The sequence below is a fragment of the Bos indicus x Bos taurus genome, chromosome 21 (genome assembly GCF_003369695.1).
Source record: "Bos indicus x Bos taurus breed Angus x Brahman F1 hybrid chromosome 21, Bos_hybrid_MaternalHap_v2.0, whole genome shotgun sequence".
NCBI classification, from domain to species: Eukaryota; Metazoa; Chordata; class Mammalia; order Artiodactyla; family Bovidae; genus Bos; species Bos indicus x Bos taurus.
Genome location: NC_040096.1, coordinates 45,746,906 through 45,772,838, shown reverse-complemented (window position 1 = coordinate 45,772,838; position 25,933 = coordinate 45,746,906). Strand labels below are relative to the sequence as shown.

General features: G+C 35.2%; 1 protein-coding gene across 9 annotated transcripts in view; it reads left to right on the top strand.

The window, feature by feature from the left end:
* The window catches only part of RALGAPA1 (Ral GTPase activating protein catalytic alpha subunit 1), a 211,631-nt gene that overhangs the window by 157,162 nt on the left and 28,536 nt on the right, over nt 1–25,933 (top strand). For all 9 annotated transcript variants that reach the window (XM_027521477.1, XM_027521472.1, XM_027521476.1 and 6 more), the window contains 4 exons: nt 1,053–1,176; nt 6,512–6,667; nt 24,229–24,387; nt 25,716–25,843. In XM_027521477.1, coding sequence (XP_027377278.1) covers nt 1,053–1,176; nt 6,512–6,667; nt 24,229–24,387; nt 25,716–25,843 — 567 coding nt within the window. The remainder of the gene's footprint in view (nt 1–1,052; nt 1,177–6,511; nt 6,668–24,228; nt 24,388–25,715; nt 25,844–25,933) is intronic.

The following is a 25,933-nucleotide window of genomic DNA, read 5'->3' as shown; positions in this document are numbered from 1 at the left end:
TCTTTGTTTTTGGATTGTTCATTGTTAGTTTATAAAAGTACAGTTGGTTTTTTGTATGTTGATACTATGTCCTAAATCCTTTCTGAAGTCATTTACTAGCTCTAATAGCTTTTTAGTCTTTATTGCTTGTACCATTCAGATATGGGAATGGGGACAGACAAGTGGGGAGTAAGGAGACTTGTCAGATTAATGACATACATACACAGAATGGAAAAAATAATCCCTTGTACCCAAACCAACCCCCATCTCACCCTAAGACTTCTCTCTGAACTACCTATAACATTTTTATTTAAAAGTCTAATATAGCAACATCAGCCCTTTTGCTTACTGTTTGCATAGCATCTTTTTCCATTTCTTTTACTTTCTACTTTGTGTCTTTGAATCAGAAGTACATTGGTAGTTGTTGTTTGCTTGAGTCGTTTATTGTTACCTTGGAAACCCAAATTTCATACAACAAGTTTGCTAGGAGCATTTTTAATTTTAGGGAGAACTAAAACTAAAATGTCTCAGAAGTTGTCAGTTATTTCATAAAGTTTTATAGTATTTATGTATGAATTTCTTACAAGTAATTTGGAGAAATGGATCATTTCTTATTCATCTCTTTACTCCTACTTAGCTTTAGTTCTAAAACACAGTCCCTCTGACTCTGGGATTCAGCTACATTGTACACCAGGCAGCTCCTCAGATGCTTTGTGTATTCACACCTATGTGTCTTTCCTGATACCTTCTCTTCTTCATCTGTCAAATCTTAGTTACCTTTACCGAACTTAATATTACCTTCTCTTTTAAATTTCTGTCTAATTTCTCAGTCAAAAGTAATCATGCTTTTCTCCTGTTCAAATCACAATTTTGTAACTTTCAGGATTTTTTACTTATAGTTACTTACAATTTAAGTAACTATAGTAATCTAAGTAATTTATAGTTACTTATAATCTACTCTCTGTAGATTATAAGGTTTAATTCATTTTCATCTTTTTTATTGCTCCATATTTAGAAGTTTATTATTGGATAAATGAATGATTAAATGAATGGTGAAATTTTTTGTTTTATAGCCGAGAGACACACAAAATTGCAGTATTTTATGTTGCTGAAGGACAAGAAGACAAACATTCCATTCTCACCAATACAGGAGGAAGTCAAGCATATGAAGATTTTGTAGCTGGTCTTGGTTGGGAGGTATTGTTTTTAAATTATATAAATATCATTTTATTTCTATTTGGAAGCAGCAGTTTTCTTTTTCCTTTTAGTTTACTTTAGAAGCATTATTTTAGGAGACTCAGCAACTTAACAATGGATTTGTTATTGTTTCTGCCTTATGTCTCATCTACAAAGACAGCAGCAATTGGGACTTAGGAAATCTTTTGACTGTTTTATCATATAATATATTGTCAGAGTGTGCTAAACTCATAGACTTAAAAGATCCAGATTTTCCTCATAATTATGACCATTAGACTAGTGATCTTAAAATGAACATATAAATATTCTAGGACTGTCCCAAGGATTCTAACTAACCATGTTGGCATGGTTAGTTATGAGGAGATAAGTTTCTAATCCTCAACTTAACTAAAATTAATGTGTGAGAACCCTTCTACCAGTCTCTTGCCTCTCATTTTCTGTTCTTCATCTTTGTTAAAGTATACCTCTCACTCACCTGAGGCCTACATTGCCCTCTAAGGTTTGGTACCCAAAAAAGAGACAGTTCATTCAAGAGGGCATGTTCCTGAGAGAGAGTATCTCCAATCACAAAGTAGAAAATATTGGAAGGTGCTGCACTCTGTGTCATGCTAGCAACCAATTCATGTCAAGGTTCCTGAACCAATTTGTCTGTGTTAATAATTATAGCTGGGAAGTGAGGTGTTTGTAATAGATCTGAATTAGTATGTTTATTTAAATTGTAAAATGGTGAGGCAGACATGTTCTAAGAGAAAATGAACTTGATGTGGCTGATTGATTTGTCATTAATAGCAGACATTTTATATATATTGGATCAGCAAAATTTGTGCTCTGAGATTTGATGAATATACATATATATGCATCATATTTTAAAATTTTAATTCATATTTAAAATATATATAAATGGAGGAACCCACTTTTAGAATTTTTATTTTTAATTTATTCATTGTTGGTTGTGCTGTCTTCATTACTATATGTGGGCTTTCTCTAGTTGTGTCTAGCAGGGACTACTCTACATTGCGTTGCATGGGTTTCTCATTGCAGTGGCTTCTCTTGTTGTGGGCTCTAGGCACGTGGGCTTCAGTAATTGTGGTGTGAGGGGAAATATATGTAAAGAACACATATATAACTATAGTATACTGGAAATTGGACTTCCCATGTGGCTCAGTGTTAAAAGAATCCGCCTGTAAATCAGGAGACGTGGGTTCAATCTCTGGGTTAGAAATATCCCCTGGAGAAGGAAATGGCAACCCACTCCAGTATTCTTGCTAGGGAAATCCTATGGAAGAGGAGCTTTGCAGGCTACAGTCTTTGGGGGTCGCAAAAGAGTCAGACACAACTTAGCAACTAAACACCACCACCACCAAGCAAATATTCATGGCAATTATATTACAAACAGGGGAGGGTTAAAGGACATAAAGTGACATAGGGTTTCTGTGTTTCACTCAAACTGGTAAAATGACAACATCGGTAGACTGTAATAAGGTATGTTTAATATAATAAATACCAAGAAAAACCAGTAAGAAACATATAACAGAAGATACACTCAAAATGATAACTAAAATCAGAGTTCTAAAATATGTTTCAGGTAACCTGTAGGAGATAGAAAAATAAAACAGCAATGTGCAGAGAACAAAAAAATAAAATGGTGAGCTTATCTGTCATTACAGGAAATATTAATGATCTAAATATAACAATTAAAATTGGCAGAGTTGGGACTTCTGGTGCTCCAGTGGTTTAGAATCCACCTTCCAGTGCAGGAGAAGCAGGTTTGATCCCTGGTCAGGGAACTAGGATCCCATATATTGCAGGGCAGCTAAGCCCATGCATGTGCTGCAGCTGCTGAGCCCACATGCTCTAAAGCCTGTACACCACCGCTTGAGAGAGAAGCCTGCAAACCACAGCAAAGAGCTAGCGTGCTGCAGTGAAAGACCCAGCATGCCGAAAGATCCCATGTGCTTCAGCTGAGACCCAAGGCAGCCAAATAAATAGATGTTTGTTTTTTTTCCCCAAAAAATTGGCTGAGTGGATTAAAGAACATGACTCACTTATATGCATTGTAAAAGAAACTCACTTTGAGTGTAATAATATAGGCTGGTAGAAAGTAAATGGACAGAAAAAATTACATTGTGCAAATCTTAAAGCCAGAGTGACTGAATTTATATTAGATAAGGTAGGCTTCAGAGAAAATTATCAGAGATAAGGGACATTCTATAACAGTGATAAAAGGGTCAGTCCACTAAGAAGACTTAAAAATCCTAAACATGTGTGCAGCAGACAACAGAACTGCAAAATGTGTGAAGCAGAGCTGATAGAACCGAAAGAAGAAATAGGCAGATTCACAATTATAAATGGAGACTTTACCCCTCTCTCAACAACTGAGAGAGTAGACAGAAAATCAGCAAGTATATAGAGGGTCTCAACACCACCAACAACCAATAGGACCTAATTAACATTTATATAAAACACTCCACCCAGCTATATCATAACATATTTTCAGTGTCTAAGGAACATATACCAAGATAGACCATGTATGAACCATTAAAAGAAACTTCAGCACATTTTAAGGTGTTGAAATCACACAGTGTGTTCTCCAACTACAGTAGGCTCAAACTTGAAATCATTAACAGAAATAATGGGAAACTCTCCAAACACTTGGAAAAGTTACGTGCCACATAATCCACTTACATACGATTCTTGAAATGACAGTTCTAGTAGTAAAGAACAAGTTAGTGATTGCCAGGCATTAAGAAGGAGGTGGGGTAGGGGGGAAGTGGGTGTGGGTTGTGTAACAGGGCAACACGGGGAATCCTTGTGGTGATGAAAATGTTGTCTCAATCATATGAGTATCAGTATCCTGGTTATAATATGGTTCTGCATTGGGGGAATCTCAGCAAAGGGTATATCTTTCTATTATTTCTTAGAACTTTGTAGAATCTATAATTAATCTCCAGATAAAACATTTAATTAAAAATTAGAGATCTGCACATGTTACAGAACTGTTGTATAGCAAGGAGTGCTAAACTTAAGACTTTCTCCTTTATGTACTCAGAAAATTGACTTGAAAGTAAATAACTTTCTAAAAGAAAGCAACAAAAGGTACACTCAAAATATCATTTTTTAACCTATCAGCAGAGGTCATACAGTTTGATAATATATTTGAGAGCATATGAGAGAAACACTTATGCAACTGTTGGTACAGTCTACAGAGACCAATTTGCTAGTTGGTTTCAAAATCAGAAATGCACATGTCCTTTGACTTACATTTCCACTTTTGACTGTCCTACAGATCTGCTTTCACAAATGCAGCATGATATGTGTTCAGTGTTATCCATTGCAGCATTGACTGTAATAGCAAAAGATTGGGAAAGTCTAAATATCCTTCAAGTAGGGCACTAAATTATTGTATATCAAGAAAAAGGACTTCTGTGAAGTCATAAAAACAAAAGGATGAGGAGTCTCTTTACTTACTAATAAGGAGTATTTTTCAAGAAGTTTTAAGTGCATTAAAGTAAGTTGCAGAACATTGTATATCTATGTTGTGTGTGTGTGCACACGCACATACATACTTTTAAAATTTAATTGTATATAGAGAACATTTTTGGAAGCATACTTAAGAAATTGATTTGTTAGAGTGAAACTGAGTAGCTAGAGATGAGAAATACGGAAGAAGAAAAAATACTGATGTATCTTTTAAACTTTTTTTTAAAATTTATTTATTTTAATTGGAGGCTAATTACTTTACAATATTGTATTGGTTTTGCCATACATCCACATGAATCCGCCACAGGTGTACATGTGTTCCCCATCCTGACCCCCTCTCCCACCTCCCTCCCCGTACCATCCCTCTGGGTCATCCCAGTGCACCAGCCCCAAGCATCCTGTATCCTGCATCGAACCTTGACTGGCGATTCGTTTCTTATATGATATTATACATGTTTCAATGCCATTCTCCCAAATCATCCCACCCTCTCCCTCTCCCACAGAGTCCAACAGACTGTTCTATACATCTGTGTCTCTCTTGCTGTCTCGCATACAGGGTTATCATTACCATCTTTCTAAATTCCATATATATCGTTAGCATACTGTATCGGTGTTTTTCTTTCTGGCTTACTTCACTCTGTATAATAGGCTCCAGTTTCATCCACCTCATTAGAACTGATTCAAATGTATTCTTTTTAATGGCTGAGTAATACTCCATTGTGTATATGTACCACAGCTTTCTTATCCATTCATCTGCTGATGGACATCTAGGTTGCTTCCATGTCCTGGCTATTAAAAACAGTGCTGTGATGAACATTGGGGTACACGTGTCTCTTTCCCTTCTGGTTTCCTCAGTGTGTATGCCCAGCAGTGGGATTGCTGGGTGATAAGTCTTTTGAACTTTTAATTGTATGAATGTATTACTTAGTTAAAAATAAATTTAAGACATTATAAATGAGGAAATCTTATGGTAATAGCATGACAGCTAACTTGTTATTTATACATTCAGCCATTAATAGGATATACTGCTAGTAGAGACATGTTCAGTTCAAATATGCAGAAATTTGCTTTTGTAAGTCTTTGCTTTGCACTTAACTTATATTTTGTTTTTTACAAGCGTATACATAGCTTGTTTCTCTGAATGGAGAGATACAAGCAGTGTTTAAGTTTTAGTTTTTTTCTTTACAATATTTCTTTGGTTTTTTACAATGAGCACAAGTTACTGGTCTGTGTGTTGAACAAGTCCAGGGGATATCATCCAGTGAAATGACCCTGATATTAAATATATCATACTTATAATTGGGAAAAAGAGATTTAAAAGTCTTTGCAAAGATTAATTTGAAGTTTTTTTTAAATGCATTTGAAGTGTGCGTTTTTGTATTTTTGTCCTGGGCTATGATAGGTACTAATAATTAAGAAACTAGTTTTGATGAATAAATATGTCACACCAAACTAATTACTTAATCAGATGACATTACTGGGTTTTTTTTTTTAACTTTTCCCCAGATCATTTCCAGTCTTGATTTTTGCCGCTTGGTTTTTCCTCTCTGCCCTCGGTGCCTCCCCCACAGACTTTACAGTTTAACACCTAGCAGCCTAACAAAAGATGCATAGTGCTCAGCAGTTGATTCCTTTGCTAATTAGTTCCTGCTAATTAGAGATCCTCAGATACTTAAGAAGATCTACCAGTGTATAGAATAGCTCTAACTAATAATTCTGGGACAAGCCATGGTTGGTAGTATGCAAAAGACTTCATTCCCCATATTTTTGCAAAGTGAGAGATTTGAGTCTTTTTCCGTAGTGAGTTTAGTTTGGTTTTGTTAATAAACATTTTGTGTCTTTTCATTGCTTCTAGGTAAATCTTACAAACCATTGTGGTTTCATGGGAGGACTACAAAAAAATAAAAGCACTGGATTGACCACACCATATTTTGCTACCTCTACAGTTGAAGTAATATTTCACGTGTCAACAAGAATGCCTTCGGATTCTGATGACTCTTTGACCAAAAAAGTAAGTGCTAAGGAAAAAAGTGCTCAGAGTTAGAATCTTAGAAAAATATGTAAGCAAGTAATCTAATTGATTAAGAGCTATTTCTGAGTAGTCTGTTCTTCACCTAGTACTGTCTTGAGGAACAGTATTGTTGCAGAGTAAACTGTTTTCCTTAATGATATGATTGAAGGTTATAGTCTTAAAAAAGCATTTGCCTTCAAGAAAATTGGCATTTGACAAATTGAAAAACTACTGTATATGTTCAGATTGGTGAAATTATAATTCACGTCCCTACACAGAGATGGGTATAACATTTATATTGATTAAGGGAAAGGGAAAAAAATGAAAATGTAAATTATTATAAAGCATTTAAAATGTGCAATATTGTAAAGTTTAAAAATAAAATACAATTTAAAAAAATAAAAATAAAATATGCTTTATAATAAATTTTAACTAAAATTAATATAGCAGATAAAATAAGTCTTAATTCATTAAAATAGATTTTACTCCTTAGAATTTATGGGAGGTATAGTGAAATGGTTTTAATGGCCCATGTCTTTTAAAACCTACACCACCATTTTGCTGTAGCTGATGCCAGCATTCAAAAATCATTTTAGTGACCACAGACATATCCTGGAATAAAGTTGTGTGTGCTCAGTCCATGTTTGGTGTTTTTAGTGAGAAACATAATTTTCAAGTGAAACCTTGTCCACCATTTCTTTTATCTTCTTTTTTTCCTATACCTCAGTTTATTCAAAACCACTGCTGAATGTAACCTGCTTAATATAGCAGATCATTTTACTCAATACTCTTAATGTTACTTAATATCAGAGCTCGTAACAGTTCATTAAAACCTATGAAAACAGTTTCATACTTATACTGTTTTGAAAAGGAACTTCAGAATTCCTCTTAAATACTTTATAAAATTGAATTAATACCCTTGATGTTTTTTGTTTACATTTTAGAGTACTGTTGGAAATTACCTACTAAATGGGTAATGTTTAGAATAACTAATATATGAATGCTAATTAGATTGGAATGAATAGTAAAGGTATAGGTAATTGATGTGTAGGAAGGTAAGTATATTTAGTCACAGATTTTCTATAGAATATCTTAGCATATAGTTTTTAGTTATACAGAATGAGACATAAATACTGACAAGAAAATGGTAAAGATTTGGGTTGGCGTAAAACTTCAGTTAAGCACTTTCTTCCATCTTCTCATTTTAAATCTGTATGAAAATAAGCCATAGCATCCGGTCCCACCACTTCATGGGAAATAGATGGGGAAACAGTGGAAACAGTGTCAGACTTTACTTTTCTGGGCTCCAAAATCACTACAGATGGTGACTGCAGCCATGAAATTAAAAGACGCTTACTCCTTGGAAGGAAAGTTATGACCAACCTAGATAGCATATTCAAAAGCAGAGACATTACTTTGCCAACAAAGGTTCGTCTAGTCAAGGCTATGGTTTTTCCTGTGGTCATGTATGGATGTGAGAGTTGGACTGTGAAGAAGGCTGAGTGCCGAAGAATTGATGCTTTTGAACTGTGGTGTTGGAGAAGACTCTTGAGAGTCCCTTGGACTGCAAGGAGATCCAACTAGTCCATTCTGAAGGAGATCAGCCCTGGGATTTCTTTGGAAGGAATGATGCTAAAGCTGAAGCTCCAGTACTTTGGCCACCTCATGTGAAGAGTTGACTCATTGGAAAAGACTCTGATGCTGGGAGGGATTGGGGGCAGGAGGAGAAGGGGACGACAGAGGATGAGATGGCTGGATGGCATCACTGACTCAATGGACGTGAGTCTGAGTGAACTCCGGGAGTTGGTGATGGACAAGGAGGCCTGGCGTGCTGCAATTCATGGGGTCGCAAAGAGTCGGACACGACTGAGCAACTGATCTGATCTGATCTGATGGGTATAGTGCAAAAAGATAAATTATTGTAATCATTAAGAACTTGTCAGTGATCCTCATTTTCACAGAACCGTGGATACAACTTTTAAACCCCAGAGCAGAGTCTAAAATTAATAGTATCTTCAATTGCAAACATAAGAGCAGAACAAAGTATATCATTCTTTGTTGAAAATTTTTTAAAGAAACTTATGTAGGATATTTTTACTTCAGTATGTTAAACCTGATGGTTATAAGGTACTTTAAGTTGTATTTTTGCAACCTTTGTAGAAATGTTTTAAATTAAGATTTCTTATTTCCTTCACAACAGTCACAAAGGTCTTCCTTAATTATTTAAGAAGAATCTGAAATGGATGTTTAACAATCCATTATAGCAAAAGTAATTTTGGAAATGTGTTAATACCATTTTAGAATAGTTAAATGGTTGAGTTCTAACTAAAATTATACCCTAAATGGTGAAATTTTTAAGTATTGGATATATTAGAGTATATTGAGGGATTAAACCTTAAATACTAATAGTTTGTTTTATTTATATGCATTGAAATTTTTTATTGTGGTAAAGTATGTATATAAAACAAAATTTACCATTTTAATCATTTTAATACGTACAGTTCTTTGTCATAAAATACATTTACAGTGTGGTACAGCCATTACAAACATTCATTTCCAGAATTTCTCCATTTATTTAAAAATATTTTTTGACCTATGTGTTACTTAGAACTGTGCTGTTTAATTTCCAAGCATTTGGGGCTTTACCAGCTATCTTTTTGTTATTGATTTCTAGTTTAATTCCATTGTGGTCTAAGAGCAGACATCATATGATTTCTATTTTTTTTTTAATTTGTTAAGGTGTGTTTTATGGCCCACGTATAGTCTATCTGGTGAATGTTGTGTGCGAGTCTGGGAAGAATGTGTAATCTGCTATTGTTGAATGAAATAGTCTATAAATGTCAATTATATTCACTTGATTGATGAAGCTGTTAAGTTCAACTGTATCCTTACCAATTTTCTGCCTGCTAGGTCTCTCGTTTTCTGAGAGGGGTATTACAGTCTCCAACTATAATAGTGGGTTCTTCTGTTTTCCTTGCAGTGCTGTCAGTTTTTGCCTCACATATTTTGACACCCTGTTTTCAGGTACATACACCTTAGGATTGATTATGTCTTCTTGGAATAGTGACCTCTTTATCATTAGGTTATGCCCCCCTTTATCCTGGGTTATCTTCCTTACTCTGAAGTGTGCTGTCTCTGAAATTAGTATATCCTGCTTTCTTATTGGTGGTATCATGGTATATCTTTCTACATCTGTTTACTTTGAATCTGTATGTGTCTCTATATTTAAAGTTGATTTCTTGTAGACAACATATAGTTAGGGCTTTTTTTTTTTTTTCTTTTTTATCCACTCTGACAGTCTCTATGTATTTGAATCATTGACATTTAAAGTGATTATTAATATAATTGGACTAATATTTACCATATTTGTTATTATTTTCTGTTTGTTACTCTTGTTCTTTGGTTTTGTATTTTACATTTTTCCTGCCATTTGTGGTTATAACAGCATTTTACGATTCCATTTTCTCTTTTATTCGCATATCGTTTGTGCTTTTTTTAAAAATTGTTTTCCAGTTCTTGCCCTAGAGTTTGTACTATTCATTTATAACTAAGTTCTCTTTCAAATAACACAAGGTGCTTCACTAAAAGTACCTATATGCCCAGTTTTTCCCTCCTATCCCTTGTGTCATTGCAATATCATTTATTTTACTTTTACTTAACCATGTATATAGATTAGCATGTTAGGCACTCAGTTGTGTCCTACTCTTTGCAACCCCATGGACTGTAGCCCGCTGCTCCTCTGTCCATGCAATTCTCCAGGCAAGAATACTGAAGTGGGTTGCCATTCCCTTTGCCAGGGGATCTTCCTGACCCAGGGATCGAACCCAGGACCCCTGCATTGCAGGCAGATCCTTTACTGTCTGAGCCACCAGGGAAGCTCTTATATACATAAGCATACATTATCAAATACATTGTTACCATTTATTACCTTAACCTATTATGTGTTAGATCAATTAAGAATGAGAAAAATAAGTTTTTATTTTGCCTTCAGTTATTGATTCTTTGATGCTTTTCCTTTCTGTATGCAAATCCAAATTTCTATCGTATATCATTTCCCTTCTCTCTGAAAAGGTATTTCTTATAAGGCAGGTCTGCTGGCAACAAATTCCCTCAGTTTCTGTTGTCTGAGAATGTCTTTATTCTCCTTTACTAGTAAAGGATAATTTCACAGGGTATAGAATTCTAGATTAGTAGTTTTTTGTCTCAGCCCTTTAAATATTTTACCCTACTTTCTTCCTCCTTTCATTTCTTAGGAGAAGTCAGATGTAATTTTTAATCTTTGCTTCTCCATAGATAAAATGTTTTTCCCCCTTCTGGCTTCTCCCAAGGCTTTTTCATCTGTAATTTTCTGAGGTTTGAATGTGATATGCTTAGATGTAGTTTGGGGGCCTTTTATCCTGCTTAGTGTTCTCTGAGCTTCCTGGATCTGTTATTTGGTGTCTAACATTAATTTGGGGCAATTCTCAATCTTACTGCTTCTGTTTCTCTCCTCCTATACATAAATGTTACACTTTTTGTGGTTGTCTCACAGTTCTTGGATATTGGGAGGTTTTTTCCAGGGTTTTTTTTTTCTCTTTGCTTTTCAGTTTCAGAAATTTCTGTTGTTATATCCTGAAGCTCAGAGATTCTTTCTTCAGCCTTGTCCAGTTTACTAATGAGCCCATCACAGGCTTTCCTCATTTTACTTACATTGTTCTTTTTTATCTCTATCATCTTTTTTTTCTTTCTGAGAATGTCCATCTCTCTGCTTACATTATCTGTCTGTTCTTACATGTTGTTTATTTTTTCCATTAGTGCCCTTAGCATATTAATCATAGTTGTAATTCCCATATCCCTGCCATATCTTACTCTGGTTCTGATGTTCATTCTGTCACTCTAATTTACACTGAGTCTCCAGCAGTTTGTCAACAACAACTCAGGTTTTCCTGCTCTGGCACTGGTTCCTGCAGAGCTTTCTGCTCTGTTAAATTATTATTCATCATATTTGCCTATCCAATTTTGGGACAGCAGTTTTCCCTATGACCTCACTTCTCTGATCTAAGAAGAGTACTGTAGTTGATTTTTCAGTTGTTCAGCTTTTTACTTGTTGCTAGGACAGAGTGATAACTTCTGTTTTCCTTACTTGCCAGGCTGGAAACTGGAAATCTCAGAACTTTATCCTCCCAAACAGAACTCTATATCCATTAACAATAATTCTTCATTACCACCTACACCCAGCCCCTAGTAAGCTCTAATTTACTTTCTTTCTCTTTTAATTTTCCACTTCTAGATATCTTACATAAGTTGGAATCATAGTATTTGTCCTTTTGTGTCTGATTTCATTTAGCATAATGTTTTCAAGCTTCATTGATGTTGAAGCATGTCAGAATTTCATCCTTTTTATGACTGAATAGTATCCCATGATATGTAAATGCATTTTGTTTGTCCATATATCTATTGATAGATACTGGGTTGTTCCCACTTTTTAGCTATTGTGAATAATGCTGCAGTGAACATTGTCATGCAGGTATTTGTTTGAATTCCTATTTTCCGTTCTTTTAGGTGTATGGACTAACGAGTGGAATTGCTGGGTAACATGGAAAGTATATGTTTGGCTTTCTGAGGCTTTCCAGCTGTTTTCCAAACTGACTGTGGCATTTAACATTTCCACTGGCCAATGCACAAAAGTTCCAGTTTTTCTACATCCTTGCCATTACTTGTTATCAGCTATCCTCATAGGTGCAGAGTGTTATACTGTCTGTGGCTTTGACTTTCATTTCCCTTTTGAATAATGATGTGCATCTTTTTGTGTGCTTATTGGCCACATGTATATCTTCTTTGGAGAAATGTCCATTCAGCTCTTCCACCCATTTTTTAAATTAGGTTGCTTGTATTTTCTGGTTATGTTATTGGAGTTCTTTATCTATTCTAGATGTTACTGTCTTATCAGATATATAGCTAGCAAATACTTTCTCCCATTTTGTGGGTTGTCTTTTCACTCTCTTAATAGTGTCCTTTGATGCACAGAAGTTTTATTTTGATGGAGTTCAGTTTATCTATGTTCTCTTTTGTTGCTTCTGAATCGAGGAATTCATTGCCAAATCCAATTCGTGAATATTTTCCCATGTGTTTTCTTCTAAGAGTATTTTAATTTTTGCTTTTATGTTTATGTTTTGGATCCATTTTTAGTTATTTTTTTGTGTAGAGTATGAGGTAAAAGTCTGACTTCATTCCTCTACATGTGGCTATTCATTTGTTGCACTAATGTTTGTTGAAAAGATACGCATTCCTTTAATGAGTGGTCTTGGCACCCTTGTCAAAAATCAATTGGTCATCTGTGTAAAACTTTTACTTCTGAACTCCCTATTCTATTCCATTGGTCTGAATGTCCTTTTGCTTTAATTAAATGCTTTAATTACTGCAGCTTTGTAGTGAGTTTTGAATTCAAGTAATATGAATTCTACAACTTCATTCCTCTTTTTCAAGATTGTTTTTATTATTCATAGTCACCTGAGATTCTATATGAATTTTAAGATTGGTTTTTCTATATCTGTGAAAAACCTTGTTGGGATTTCAGTAGATTGCACTGACTCTTTGGATCACTTTAGTAGTCCTTTCATGCATTGGAGAAGGAAATGGCAACCCACTCCAGTGTTCTTGCCTGGAGAATCCCAGGGACGGGGGAGCCTGGTGGGCTGCCATCTATGGGGTCGCACAGAGTCGGACACGACTGAAGCGACTTAGCAGCAGCAGCAGTAGTCATTTTAATAATATTAAGCCTTTCAATCCATGAATATGGGAAATGTTTCCATTTTTTTATGTAGTCTTTGATGTTTTTTCAGCAATATTTTGTAGTTGTCAACATCTTTCTCCTCCTCAAATTTATGCTAATGTTTTATTCTTTTAATGTGTTAGAAATTGAATTGTTTTTACAATTTCCTCTTCTGTTGTTAAAAATGCAGCTGACTTTTGTGTGTTAATTTTGTATTTGTTGAATTCATATTAGTTCTAACAGATTTTATTGTAGAATCAGGGTTTTCTGTATATAAGATTGTGTTTTTTCAGTGTCTCTAAAGAAACAATTCCTTGGTCCACGATTTTGCTGACACAACACCCTAGACAAAAATTTTAGTTTTTCTCTTCTTTTAAGTTAATTAATTATAAATGTAAAATTGTATATTTTAACAATTTACCAAGTGGAATAGGACAGGTATTTTTTTCTAATTACTTAGTGGGTGTTTTTTTTTTTTTCCAAATTATTAAAAAAAGAATGCAGGCAGATACATGGCATAATTTCCCAGTTGTTTAGTACTGAAATGTAAGAAGTATTGTAACTTTTAAAAATACAGGGGACTTCCATAGTGGTCCGGTGGTTAAGACTCTGCACTTCCAAAGCAGGGGCACAGGTTCAATTCCTGGTCAGGGAACTAAGATCTCACATGTTTTGTGGTGCAGCCAGGATAAATATATAAATAGGTAGGTAGGTAGAAAAAAAAAATGTAAGCACATAATTATCATTTTAAAATTTATAATGCAAGCATGCTGTTATGTTAGTTGCTAAAGTAACTGTACCTGTTTTATTGAAGAAAATTATCCTGGCTAGATAGACTTTTTTAACCTAAAGCATTTTAGGAGTTTGTTTGTTGTAGTGAAAAATCTTCAAAATATCACTTCTTTCACATATAAAAACAAAACACCATATAAAAACAAAACCTGTCAAAATTATAAACAGTATGTAATAAAGTGATATCATTTTGGAAGGTATAGTTCTCTTGTTTTCTCCAGTAGTAATTTAAGTAATCTTAAAATCTTCTCTATCAAGGTGGGACTAAATTGATGCAATATTTCACTTAATTCAGTAGAGAGGAAAAATTTACCCCATTTCATAATTCAGTATAAATTATTCTAGATGTTCTTTTCATAGATATCAAGAAAGCTTTATATTTATTGCTCTCTATATGAGTTTCTTTTTACTTATTTTCTCTGCTCAGTGCTCTTCAGAGTCCTAGTATATAAGATTTTTCTAAGTAACAAGCTTATATTTTAGCTCTATTATAGTATCAATTTCTTTTTAATAAAAGGTTAAATGCTTAAACTTCATCATAGAAACTAGTTGTCTTATACCAGTTCTCCTTAATAAAAAAATCGCTTTCTGTATTGGTATTTTTTCTCCTGAATTTAATAAATTCCACATTAGTGGTAATAAGTTGAGGCCTAGAACATGTGTCCTATTACAAATGAACAATTGGATATCATTAGGTTGTCCCCCTTTCCTTTGTACATATATCTTTAGGTGTGTTAATCCATTCAGTAGACACATTAATGAGCACTGGTTGAAGTGTAATATTGAAGGAAGTAAGGCTTGTTGACCTCAGCATGGAGTTTAATACCTCTAATTAAATTAGATACTCGACAGTCAGTATAAAGAAATAGCTGTGCCTCTGGCGAGGTAGAATTATTTATGACTCTGGTTCTTTGTTTTAAACTTGATAGGAGAAAATCATTTATATTTTTTTTATAGAAACTAATTTTAGTTTTTACTTATTATTTAAACTATCATGTGGTAGTTCTGTAAATTATTTTTAAGCATTTTATGTTCTTAGAATTAGAGGTAAATATCTTTGTTAAATAGAGGTAAATAAGTGTAGCTGTTTATTTCTTGTCAAGAAAGGCTTTTTCAAGGATCAAAATGATAGCAACAGAATTTTTACAACATGGACTATACTTTTTTTTTTTTTAACAAATTAACCAAGCATTCAGTCTACAAAGTAGTCTCTCTCAGAAATATTACACCACCATATTAAGAATCTTGATGTAACTCCAGTCCAACCTTCTGTTCTGTAAATTATCTCTACCTGAGGAAGATTGACGGAAAATGGTTAAAAATAATTTCCACTTAACTGAGTTTATTCACCCCTAAAAATCAAAAGTGCTGCAAGCATTGGTATAAAGTGTTCACAGGAGCTTGTCTCATTTCCTCTGTCTCCTTGTTCTAGCCACTTGCTGATACTCTGCTTCATAGGTAGCTGAATCACCCTTTTAGGAATTTGATGAAGATCAAGTTGAGATAATTGTAACCTACTTAGTTGGACTCTCTAGCCTATCTTTCATTTCCTGGACCCCCCAAAAGAGAGGAAAGAAGCACTTTATTTAAGTCAGTTCCCTCTGAAACACTGTTAGTGTCTTGGACAGCCGTTCGTTTTCTGTTTTGACATTCGGTCACAGTAGTTTCGCAAGTAAATGAGCTTTATAGAACTGCTTGGTCTGATTTTAACTTTAAATCCATTTTTCTGAATTTTATCTAGAAATAGAATTAAGATACTTCATTTTCCAAGGAACTATATTCTAGTATAGTCTGGAAAATGACAAACAAATTGAAGGAATAATAAAAATTTTTTCTTTGTGTTAGTAAAAGTGTAGTTAATGTAATAGTTAATAATTCTGTGGAATTATATACATCATTTTAGTCCCAAATTTAGTCACATTATATAAAATAATTTTAATATAATAAACTCTACCTTTAACCCCAGGTGGCTCAGTGGTAAAGAATCTGCCTGCAGTGCAGGAAATGCAGGTTCCATCCCTGGGTTGGGAATATCCCCCCTGGAGAAGGAAATGCAGCCCACTCCAGTATTCTTGTCTGGAAAATTCCATGGACAGAGGAGCCTGGCAGGCTACAGTCCACAGGGTCGCAAAGAGTTGGACACAACTGAATGACTAACACCTTTAACCCAGTTTCTATAAATACACTCCTGATAAGAATCGAAGATAGAGAAACCAGGAAATATAAATGGTTCAGAGTAAATTTATCTTATCACTGTGGCTGGTTTAATTTGGATGGTATAGCAGTGGCTTCTCATTGCACATAGATTAAACTGATTGCTTACCACGGCCTTCCATGCCCTACAAGATGTGGCTATTTGCCTGTCTACTTCTTCAATCTCATCTCTTGTCACTTTCCTTTTCATTTACCTGAACCTGGCCTCACTGGCTATCATTCTAACCTGCCGTCACATCAAGCTCATTCCCAACTTGGGCTTTTCACTTACTGTTTCTTTCCATTTGAAATGCTCTTTTGCCACCTCATCAGGCTTTCTCCCCAGAGGAGGGAATGGCAGCCCACTCCAGTATACATGCCTGGAGAATTTCGTGGACAAAGGAGCCCGGTGACCTGCAGTCCATGGAGTGGAAAAGAGTTGGGCACGACTGAGCAACTTACACACACACAGCAACTAACACACGCACATACACAGTCACACACACACACACACACACACACACACACACGCTTTCTCATCTGCATTGTTCTATTCTCAGACTCACATGACAGTTCCTCAGAGAGATCTTTCCAGACCATCTGAGCTAAGGAAGCCCTCTCTACCCAGTAACACTACCACATTATCCTATTTTATATTTTTAAGCACTTATCACCATCTAAATGGTGTATTTAAGTAAAGCCATGAAGTGAAGTCACTCAGTCATGTCCAACTCTTTGCCACCCCATGGACAGTAGCCAACAAGGCTCCTCTGTCCATGGGATTTTCCAGGCAAGAATACTGGAGTGGGTTGCCATTTCCTTCTCCAGGGGATCTTCCCAACCCAGGGATTGAACCCTGGTCTCCCACATTGTAGGCAGACCCTTTACCATCTGAGCCACCAGGGAAGTTGTAAAGCCATCAGTGCAGGTGATTTTATTTTTATGCTGTACACTATGTAATAATAGAAAAAAAAAATTGCTAAGTACTATGGTGTATCTTTTTAATAGCATATTTATCAAGTGTCCACTCTGCTGAAGTATTGTAATACTAGATGCTCTTCCTATTCCTTCAAGAAGCTTTTCCTAATTACTAGGAATGAATGATCCAGACAGCAAGTGAGTTATGAAAATGTATGAGAGTATATTTTTTCACATGGTTGAAGAGTATATGATAGTCTATGTTTTGCTACATATGAGGATGAGGGGCAAAGAATGAAGGGCTTGGGACAGTGAGTACTAACTCAGTTTCAATTTCTACACATCTACCACTAATCCCCTGAAGTAACTGCCTTAACTTAATTATCTTCTATGCATTCTTCAAATGCCATTATAGTTCAGTTGTCTTTGTTATTTGCATTCAGAGAAGTATATTTATATCATTGCCTATGCTGTTAATTACTCATTAATTGAATAGTTTTTTACTTTCACTCCACTGGACTTAAAGCTTTGTGAGAAAAGAAAACACATCTGTATCTCACCATTGTATCTCCAGTAACTGGTACAGTACTTCCCTGGTGGCTCAGACAGTGAAGAATCTGCCTGCCAATGTAGGAGACCCAAGTTCAGTCCCTGGAGAAGGGAGTGGCTTCCCTCTCCAGTATTCTTGCCTGGAGAATTCCATGGACAGGAGAATCTGGTGGGCTACAGTCCATGGGGTCACAAAGAGTGGGACACTACTGAGCGACTTAACATTTTCACAGTGCATTTGGCTCTCAATATTTGCCAATGTTTGAAAGAAGGTAGATAGGAAAGAGAGAGGGAAGGCCTTTTAAGAACTCAAGAACTAGTCCAGCTGTTAGGATGACTATATCTTATGTAGAGCAACAGTAGAGGCATTAGGAAGGAAAGTACAAAAATGGATAATACTTTTTAAATTTTTTTATGAGCTTGTTAGAGATACTATAAGTGCAGTTGCTCAGTTGTGTCGGACCCTTTGTGACCCCATGGACTGTAGCCTGCCAAGCTCCTCTATTCATGGGATTCTCCAGGTGAGAATACTGGAGTTGGTTGCCATTCCCTTCTCCAAGGGATCTTCCCGACACAGGGATTGAACCCAGGTTTCCCGCATTGCAGGCCAGTTCTTTACCATCTGAGCCGCCAGAGAAGCCCAGAGATACTATAAGGAAGACGGAAATTGAAGACTTTAGGGTTTTGACTCTAAGTAATCATAATTAGTTGTTGCTGCTGCTATGTCACTTCAGTCGTGTCCGACTCTGATGACCCTATAGACGGCAGCCCACCAAGCTCCCCCGTCCCTGGGATTCTCCAGGCAAGAACACTGGAGTGGGTTGCCATTTCCTTCTCCAATGCATGAAGTGAAAAGTGAAAGTGAAGTCTCTCAGTCGTGTCTGACTCTTAGCGACCCCATGGACTGCAGCCTACCAGGCTCCTCCGTCCATGGGATTTTCCAGGCAAGAGTACCGGAGTGGGGTGCCATTGCCTTCTCCAAATTAGTTGTTAGGTGCTTTTAATAGAAATAGGGACATCGGGGGATACATTGATTTTGTAAAAGAGATGATACAGTTACATTACCTGAATTTTAGTCTCCAGCATCAAATGAATGATTTTCACCGAGGAAATCTAGAATTAACTCTGGAATCTCTCCTGATAATCCTGGAAAATGAGAAACACTGTTGTTGATAGGCAAACATCTGATTTTCATAAAGGACATGGAACAGGCCACCAAGTACAAAAATTACTAACATTCATGAGCTTCATGTCAATGCCTGGCAAAATAGGATTATTAAACAGATGGTTTGTGAGCACTTAGGTAATGAAGTAGTGATCACTAGGAGCTAGCATGAGTTCACCATAACAAATCACATCAAAGTAACTTAATTTGTTTTAATAGGATTACTACATCAGGGAAGGCAATAGACAGTATAAAGCATTTAACTAAGTCGTTTGTTGTGGACAGGTTGAAGAAATGTGGTCTTAATAATAGTTCAATAAGTATATTCATGACCGATTGTATAATTATATCTAGAGACATAAATTAATTATTTAATCAGAGGCAATGTATAGAGGTGGTTAAAGTGTGGTTTCTGAAACTAACCTGCTTGGGTTTCAATCCTGGCTCTGCCACACTAGTTATATAACTTTGTCTTTTTAAGCTTCAATTCCTCACCTATAAAAATAAGGTTAATAATAGTTATACTTACCTTATATCGTTGTTGTGAACATTAAATTATCACAGAGCACTTAGAATAGAAAACATTTAGTAACTGTTGGATATTCATTTAACTAAGAAGGACATCTGTAATGACTTGCTATAAGGCTCCTACCCAGATCTGTCCCTTTTGACATTTTTATCCAAAATCTAAATAAAGACACAAAATTTTGATTTTAAAGATAACCCAAATCTAGAAAAGTCAGAGCCAACATGTTGAAGAATCATGCTAACAAAAGACCCTGATAGGTTTAAAGATAATCAGAACCTGGTAAGATAAAATTTATTAAGAGCTGTAGTTCTTATAGTCAGTTGTACCTACTTAAAGTTTCTAAGAAAAAGTCTTAAGGGTTTGAATTGACTACAGCTTCCATTTAAGCCAGTGTTGTAAAAATGCAGAGAATAATTGAGTGTACAGAACAAAGGAAGTAGCCTCTGGTTGTAGTAGAGCATATGTAGATACTGTATTCTCTTCCACAGGTGGCACTAGTGGTAAAGAGTCTGCCTGCCAGTACAGTAAACATAAGAAACTCGGGTTTGATCCCTCCGTCTGGAAGATCCCCTGGAGCAGGAAATGGCAACCCACTCCAGTATCCTTGCCTGGAAAATTCCACGGATAGAGGAGTCCATGGGTCGCAAAGAGTGGGACACAACTGAGTGAGTGAGCACATTCCACATGTGATATTGTTCTATTCCACACACCAAAATGTAGTAGAAATATCAATAAACTGAGATAATAATCCAGGAAAATGAATGTTGGTAAAGTTAACCATTTTGTCTTCATAAATTGATAATGATAATCTGCAGCTTATGTTATATACCTTGAATTCCAAAATGACTTCAATAGCAGTCAAAGTGAATTTGGAAGAGTATTTTGCTTGTCAGTCATTTTAACAGACCTATCCCATATATAGAATTCTTATACTCTATTTCAGAAGGGATTGGCATCTGGGTACAAAAATACGGAGGTAGGAATTCCTTTGTGAGTTTTCAGTATATAGAAAAACTTTCTCAGTATACATAATTACATGCATGTTCAGTCACTAAAGTCATGTCTGATTCTTTGTGACCCCACGGACAAGCTCCTCTGTCCATGGGATTTTCCTGGCAAGAATACTGGAATGGGTTGCCATTTCCTCCTCCAGGGATCGAACCCAAGTCTCCTGTGTCTCCTGCTTTGGCGGGCAGATTTTTTACCACTATGCCACCTGGGAAGCCCAGAGAGAAACCAGTACATAACACACAATCCTTTAAATCCTTATAAGATAAGGTATGGATAAAATAATTTAAAATATAAAATACTATATAAAATATTTATGTCAAATGTCAAACACACTTTGGAAATTTCCATTAACTGTTAACCACTCAAAATCCTTATATTCAGTAGTCTAAAAACTCCCAAGATACATGGTAGTGATTAGCAATTTCTCCATTTGTTTAATTATTATATAATAATTAGTAATTTAGTTAATTTTATATAACAGGTTTTTAAAGACAAAGATATAAAAACATGCCTCAACATAACAGCATAAAATAATTACTTTTTTAGCATTTGGATATAAATGATAAGGGATGTACTTGAAGATTTTCGTTAAAATGATTCAATATGTTCTGAATGACTTTGTTACATGCATGGTTCTATGCCACAAGTGAAGAGGAACTCAAAAGCCTCTTGATGAAAATGAAAGTAGAGAGTGAAAAAGTTGGCTTAAAGCTCAACATTCAGAAGATGAAGATCATGGCATCCGGTCCCACCACTTCATGGGAAATAGATGGGGAAACAGTGTCAGACTTTTATTTTTCTGGGCTCCAAAATCACTACAGATGGTGACTGCAGCCATGAAATTAAAAGACGCTTACTCCTTGGAAGGAAGGTTATGACCAACCTAGATAGCATATTCAAAAGCAGAGACATTACTTTGCCAACAAAGGTTCGTCTAGTCAAGGCTATGGTTTTTCCAGTGGTCATGTATGGATGTGAGAGTTGGACTGTGAAGAAGGCTGAGTGCCGAAGAATTGATGCTTTTGAACTGTGGTGTTGGAAAAGACTCTTGAGAGTCCCTTGGACTGCAAGGAGATCCAACCAGTCCATTCTGAAGGAGATCAGCCCTGGGATTTCTTTGGAAGGAATGATGCTAAAGCTGAAGCTCCAGTACTTTGGCCACCTCATGTGAAGAGTTGACTCATTGGAAAAGACTCTGATGCTGGGAGGGATTGAGGGCAGGAGGAGAAGGGGACGACAGAGGATGAGATGGCTGGATGGCATCACTGACTCAATGGACGTGAGTCTCGGTGAACTCCGGGAGTTGGTGATGGACAGGGAGGCCTGGCGTGCTGAGATTCATGGGGTTGCAAAGAGTCAGACACGACTGAGCGACTGATCTGATCTGATCTGATCTGATGCCACAAATATCTGCATTACAGGATTTTTGTAAAAATATATTATTTTCTGTTAAACTTCCATAACAGACTTTTAATACTCTGTGGTAGATATTTGAAGACAAACTTTCATTATAAAATAAAACTACAGTTGCCCTTTTCTCTCATTTCTTTAGATAAGTGGGCACTAGAAATTATAGATAGCTTTGGCAAGAGTTCAAGGGTTAATGTAGCAGATAAATAAAAGGAATTTTCTGTAAATTGAGACCTGCATTATTTCAGTTGTCTTGTCTTTCCTAACCTAACTCATTTAATTTTAAAAAGTAAATACTTAAATTCTTCCTGACAGTGTGCTCAGCTTTTACTATCGTTTATTACTTCAATTATACTTGATATCACTTAGAACAATCTGCCATTTGGAAATCTCAGTATAGCCTGGAGCTTAGTATTAGATCTGGCTGCTATTGTAACATGTACAGCATATGACATTAATGTATCAAAATTAGATTGGATCATCCCTCCTGGTTAAATTTATTTCACATTTCTTTTGTATTCAGTTAACATAAACCTATTAGGGAAGCTGACACATGGGGATGGCTGTATAGGAAGGATATTTTTAAAGTATTTTGATTAAAAAATGAAATTACAGAGCCATAGCTTTTCTGAGTTGTGTAATCTTTTTTGGTTTTTAAAAATGTCACAAAGCCCAAGCTGTGCATTTATATCATTCAAGGTGTGTGTGTGTGTGTGTGTGTGTTGTAAATAATGATAATTAAAACTTGAACATTGTTTTGATGTTTGAGGTCTATCATCGTGTATTTAGGACAATAAGCACATTTATGTTTTCCAAAAAGAAACTTTAATCCACTTAAACCTAAAAAAAATGTCTTTAAAAGAAAATAAAATTCTTTATATTTCTAAAATAATAGATCCTGCTCTATAGATTTAGCTAGGCACTGTCTTTAGAGTAATAGCTGGCACTATCTTATAATCCGTCAAAGAAGAGAGGACGTTTCTTACTTAGGAATATAAATTTTAAAGTTCAGGGATTTACCTTGTGTTTTCACATACTTAATTTTATTCATAGTGATTAGGATTTTCTAGATAGATTGGTGTTGGGGACTTTTAAGAACCACTATAACATTGGTTCTTGGGTTTTTTTGTGTTACCTAGTCCTGTATGATAGACTCTTGTCAGAAAAATACATAGAATTTGCAAAATACATAGATTCCCTTGAACCCAGATTAGGAACTCCAGGGTTAAAGGATGACAGAAGAGAACCTTTTATTAACTGGACTTAATCCCTTTCTTTGTTTAAATCACATGTTTGTAATCCTGCCGTGTAGTAAGCAAGCCAAAATAAATCACTATTTCAAAAACAGAAATTGCCTGTATTTTAGCTCATACTAAGAATATTGACAACACTTATCCTAATTTTCTCATGCACACATTTCTGTCTACAGTATCTCAAGTTATCTGAAGGTAATAGAAAAACCCGTGAGTTAGGCACCAATAATGGACTCAAATGTTTGCAGTGGCAGAATCAATAAATTTACCAAGATAACCAAACTGTATATTAAAATACATGTTTAAACATATTTCCTTGAAGAAAACTCAGTACTGATGGATATTAAGTTAATTTTTCTAATAACTTAATAGAACTCTAACTTGTAGATACTTTTTATAATTTTAATGAACACAATGTCTGATTGCCAAGAACACCTTCATAGGCAAAATTTCATAGGCAAAGAAAACCTGGAAATAAATGTGTTAAGCCAAGTATAATCATCTTTCTCTTACTTCAAAGGTAATTTATGAATTATTTACTTCTTTTACTTCTCTTCCTGTTGCCTCCTTTAGTCCCTTTCACTTTCAGTCATAGGCACTTCCAAAGAGTGGTCAGAAAAAAAGAACAGTCTTAAATCAGTCACTCTTTAAAACACTCTTTTAAACAATTTTTGAAAAGGTTTGGTAGTGGAAAATTGGTGCAATTGCTGGTTAAGAAGAGTGGACTGTATGTGAATCTTTTTTAATCTAATTTCTCTGTTTCCCATTGACTGTAGACAGTTGAAAATTATCTGGTCTTCTGCAGCATCTCCTAACATCTTTTTGAGTGTTTGTGTTTTGCATGTTGTGAAAAATGGTCAAATGAAGTTTTAAAAATATTTTTAAAATTTCTTTCCCTTTTAATCTTTTTCTAGTATGTTGTCAGTAGCTGTATGACAATATTCACAGGGCCTTTCTCAAGCACTGTGAACTATTTTCTTGGTTTTCCAGTTGAGACATTTAGGAAATGATGAAGTGCACATTGTTTGGTCAGAGCATACTAGAGACTACAGGAGAGGAATTATTCCTACAGAATTTGGTGATGTCCTTATTGTAATATACCCGATGAAAAACCACATGTTCAGTATCCAGATAATGAAAAAACCAGAGGTAAGAATTCTTTATCTTACATTTTAATAAAATATTTTGAGTTCTATGTGGATTTATGAGTTTCTTTCTCTCAGATGAATTAGGCTATGTAAAAATTGAGAGGAGATGAGACACAGACTCAAGTAGCTATGTGAATTGTCCAAGGTTAGTTCAGAACAAGCTAAAACAGGAAAAACAGATAGAAATGTATTTGAATGGGACAAGGCTAGGTAGCGCCAGAGTGGAAGTTCCTTTACACTAACCTCACAAAAAGACTTAGCTTTATTAACAGGACAATTTAGAGTTTCCTAAAACACAAGGTAATCATTCCCTTTTAGAACAGTATGATTCCTATATTTTTAGTTAATACATTTTGTTAAGGTTACATGATTAGTTATGTCACTTAATAAATGAGAATTCTACAAAGTTTTAAAAAAGCAAGTAGTTCTAGTTGAATGTCTTATACGGCTGAAACACCTGAAGAAGTATTTTCTTTCAAAGAATAAAAGTTTGGCAGTATTTTGGTGTTTGTTTTTTGGGTTTTTTTTGTTTTTTTGTGTTTTTTTTTGAGGACATTTTGTTATGGAAAAACTAGTTTTTGACTGTTGATCATGAATCTTCTTGAAATGGATTGTTTCCCGTGTGTGAAACAATGCTTATGGCTTATGGCCAAATTTTTTTAGGATTCATCTAATCAGAGGTCAGCAAATGATGGCCCGTTTCCTGTTGTTTTCATATAACCCACAAGCTATGAATGTTACATTTTTAATGGGTTTTTCTCAGTTGAAAAATTGAAGAATATACAGCAGAGACAATATGTGGCCACAAAACATACAATATTTATTGTATTATCCATAGCTCATTCTTTGCCTTTAGCTGCCATTTGTACTAGCCATATTGAAATGGAATACTTTTGAAAATATCAGTCATTTGATAATAGTGCCAGATCTTTTTCTAATAAACCATATAATAAAAAAAAATAATGTTTTAGGTTCATTGGTAAAGCTGGCATTGCATGAAAATAATAAAGTAACTTGAAGTGTTGGATTTTTGTATACAATTGAGGCTACAAAAATTGGAAAAGTGGTAGGTAGTATAAGTTGTTTAATCAGTTACATGAAGCACATAATTCTTTTGAATGGAACCCCTGTAGACCTTTGGCATTTTTTGTTTTGTTTGTTGTCCTAGTATGAATGACCCATCTTGGCAGAAAATTGGAATAGCATTTCTACTAAAGGAAGAACTAAAGAGGAAGCAGAAAGATTGTTTTATATGCAAACTTTTTGATTGTTGTTATTTACAGCCTTTTTCCAGTTTGAATTGTTAAATTATTCTAATTTCTCAATCAGGTTCCCTTCTTTGGTCCGCTCTTTGATGGTGCTATTGTGAATGGAAAGGTCCTACCTATTATGGTTCGAGCAACAGCTATAAATGCAAGCCGTGCTCTGAAATCGCTGATTCCATTGTATCAAAACTTGTATCCTTTTTAACAGTTGGTTCAACAGTTGTTTTCTACTTTCCAAGGTAACTTCTTTTAATGTGCTAAGGCCTATGGAGTTCTTGTTTA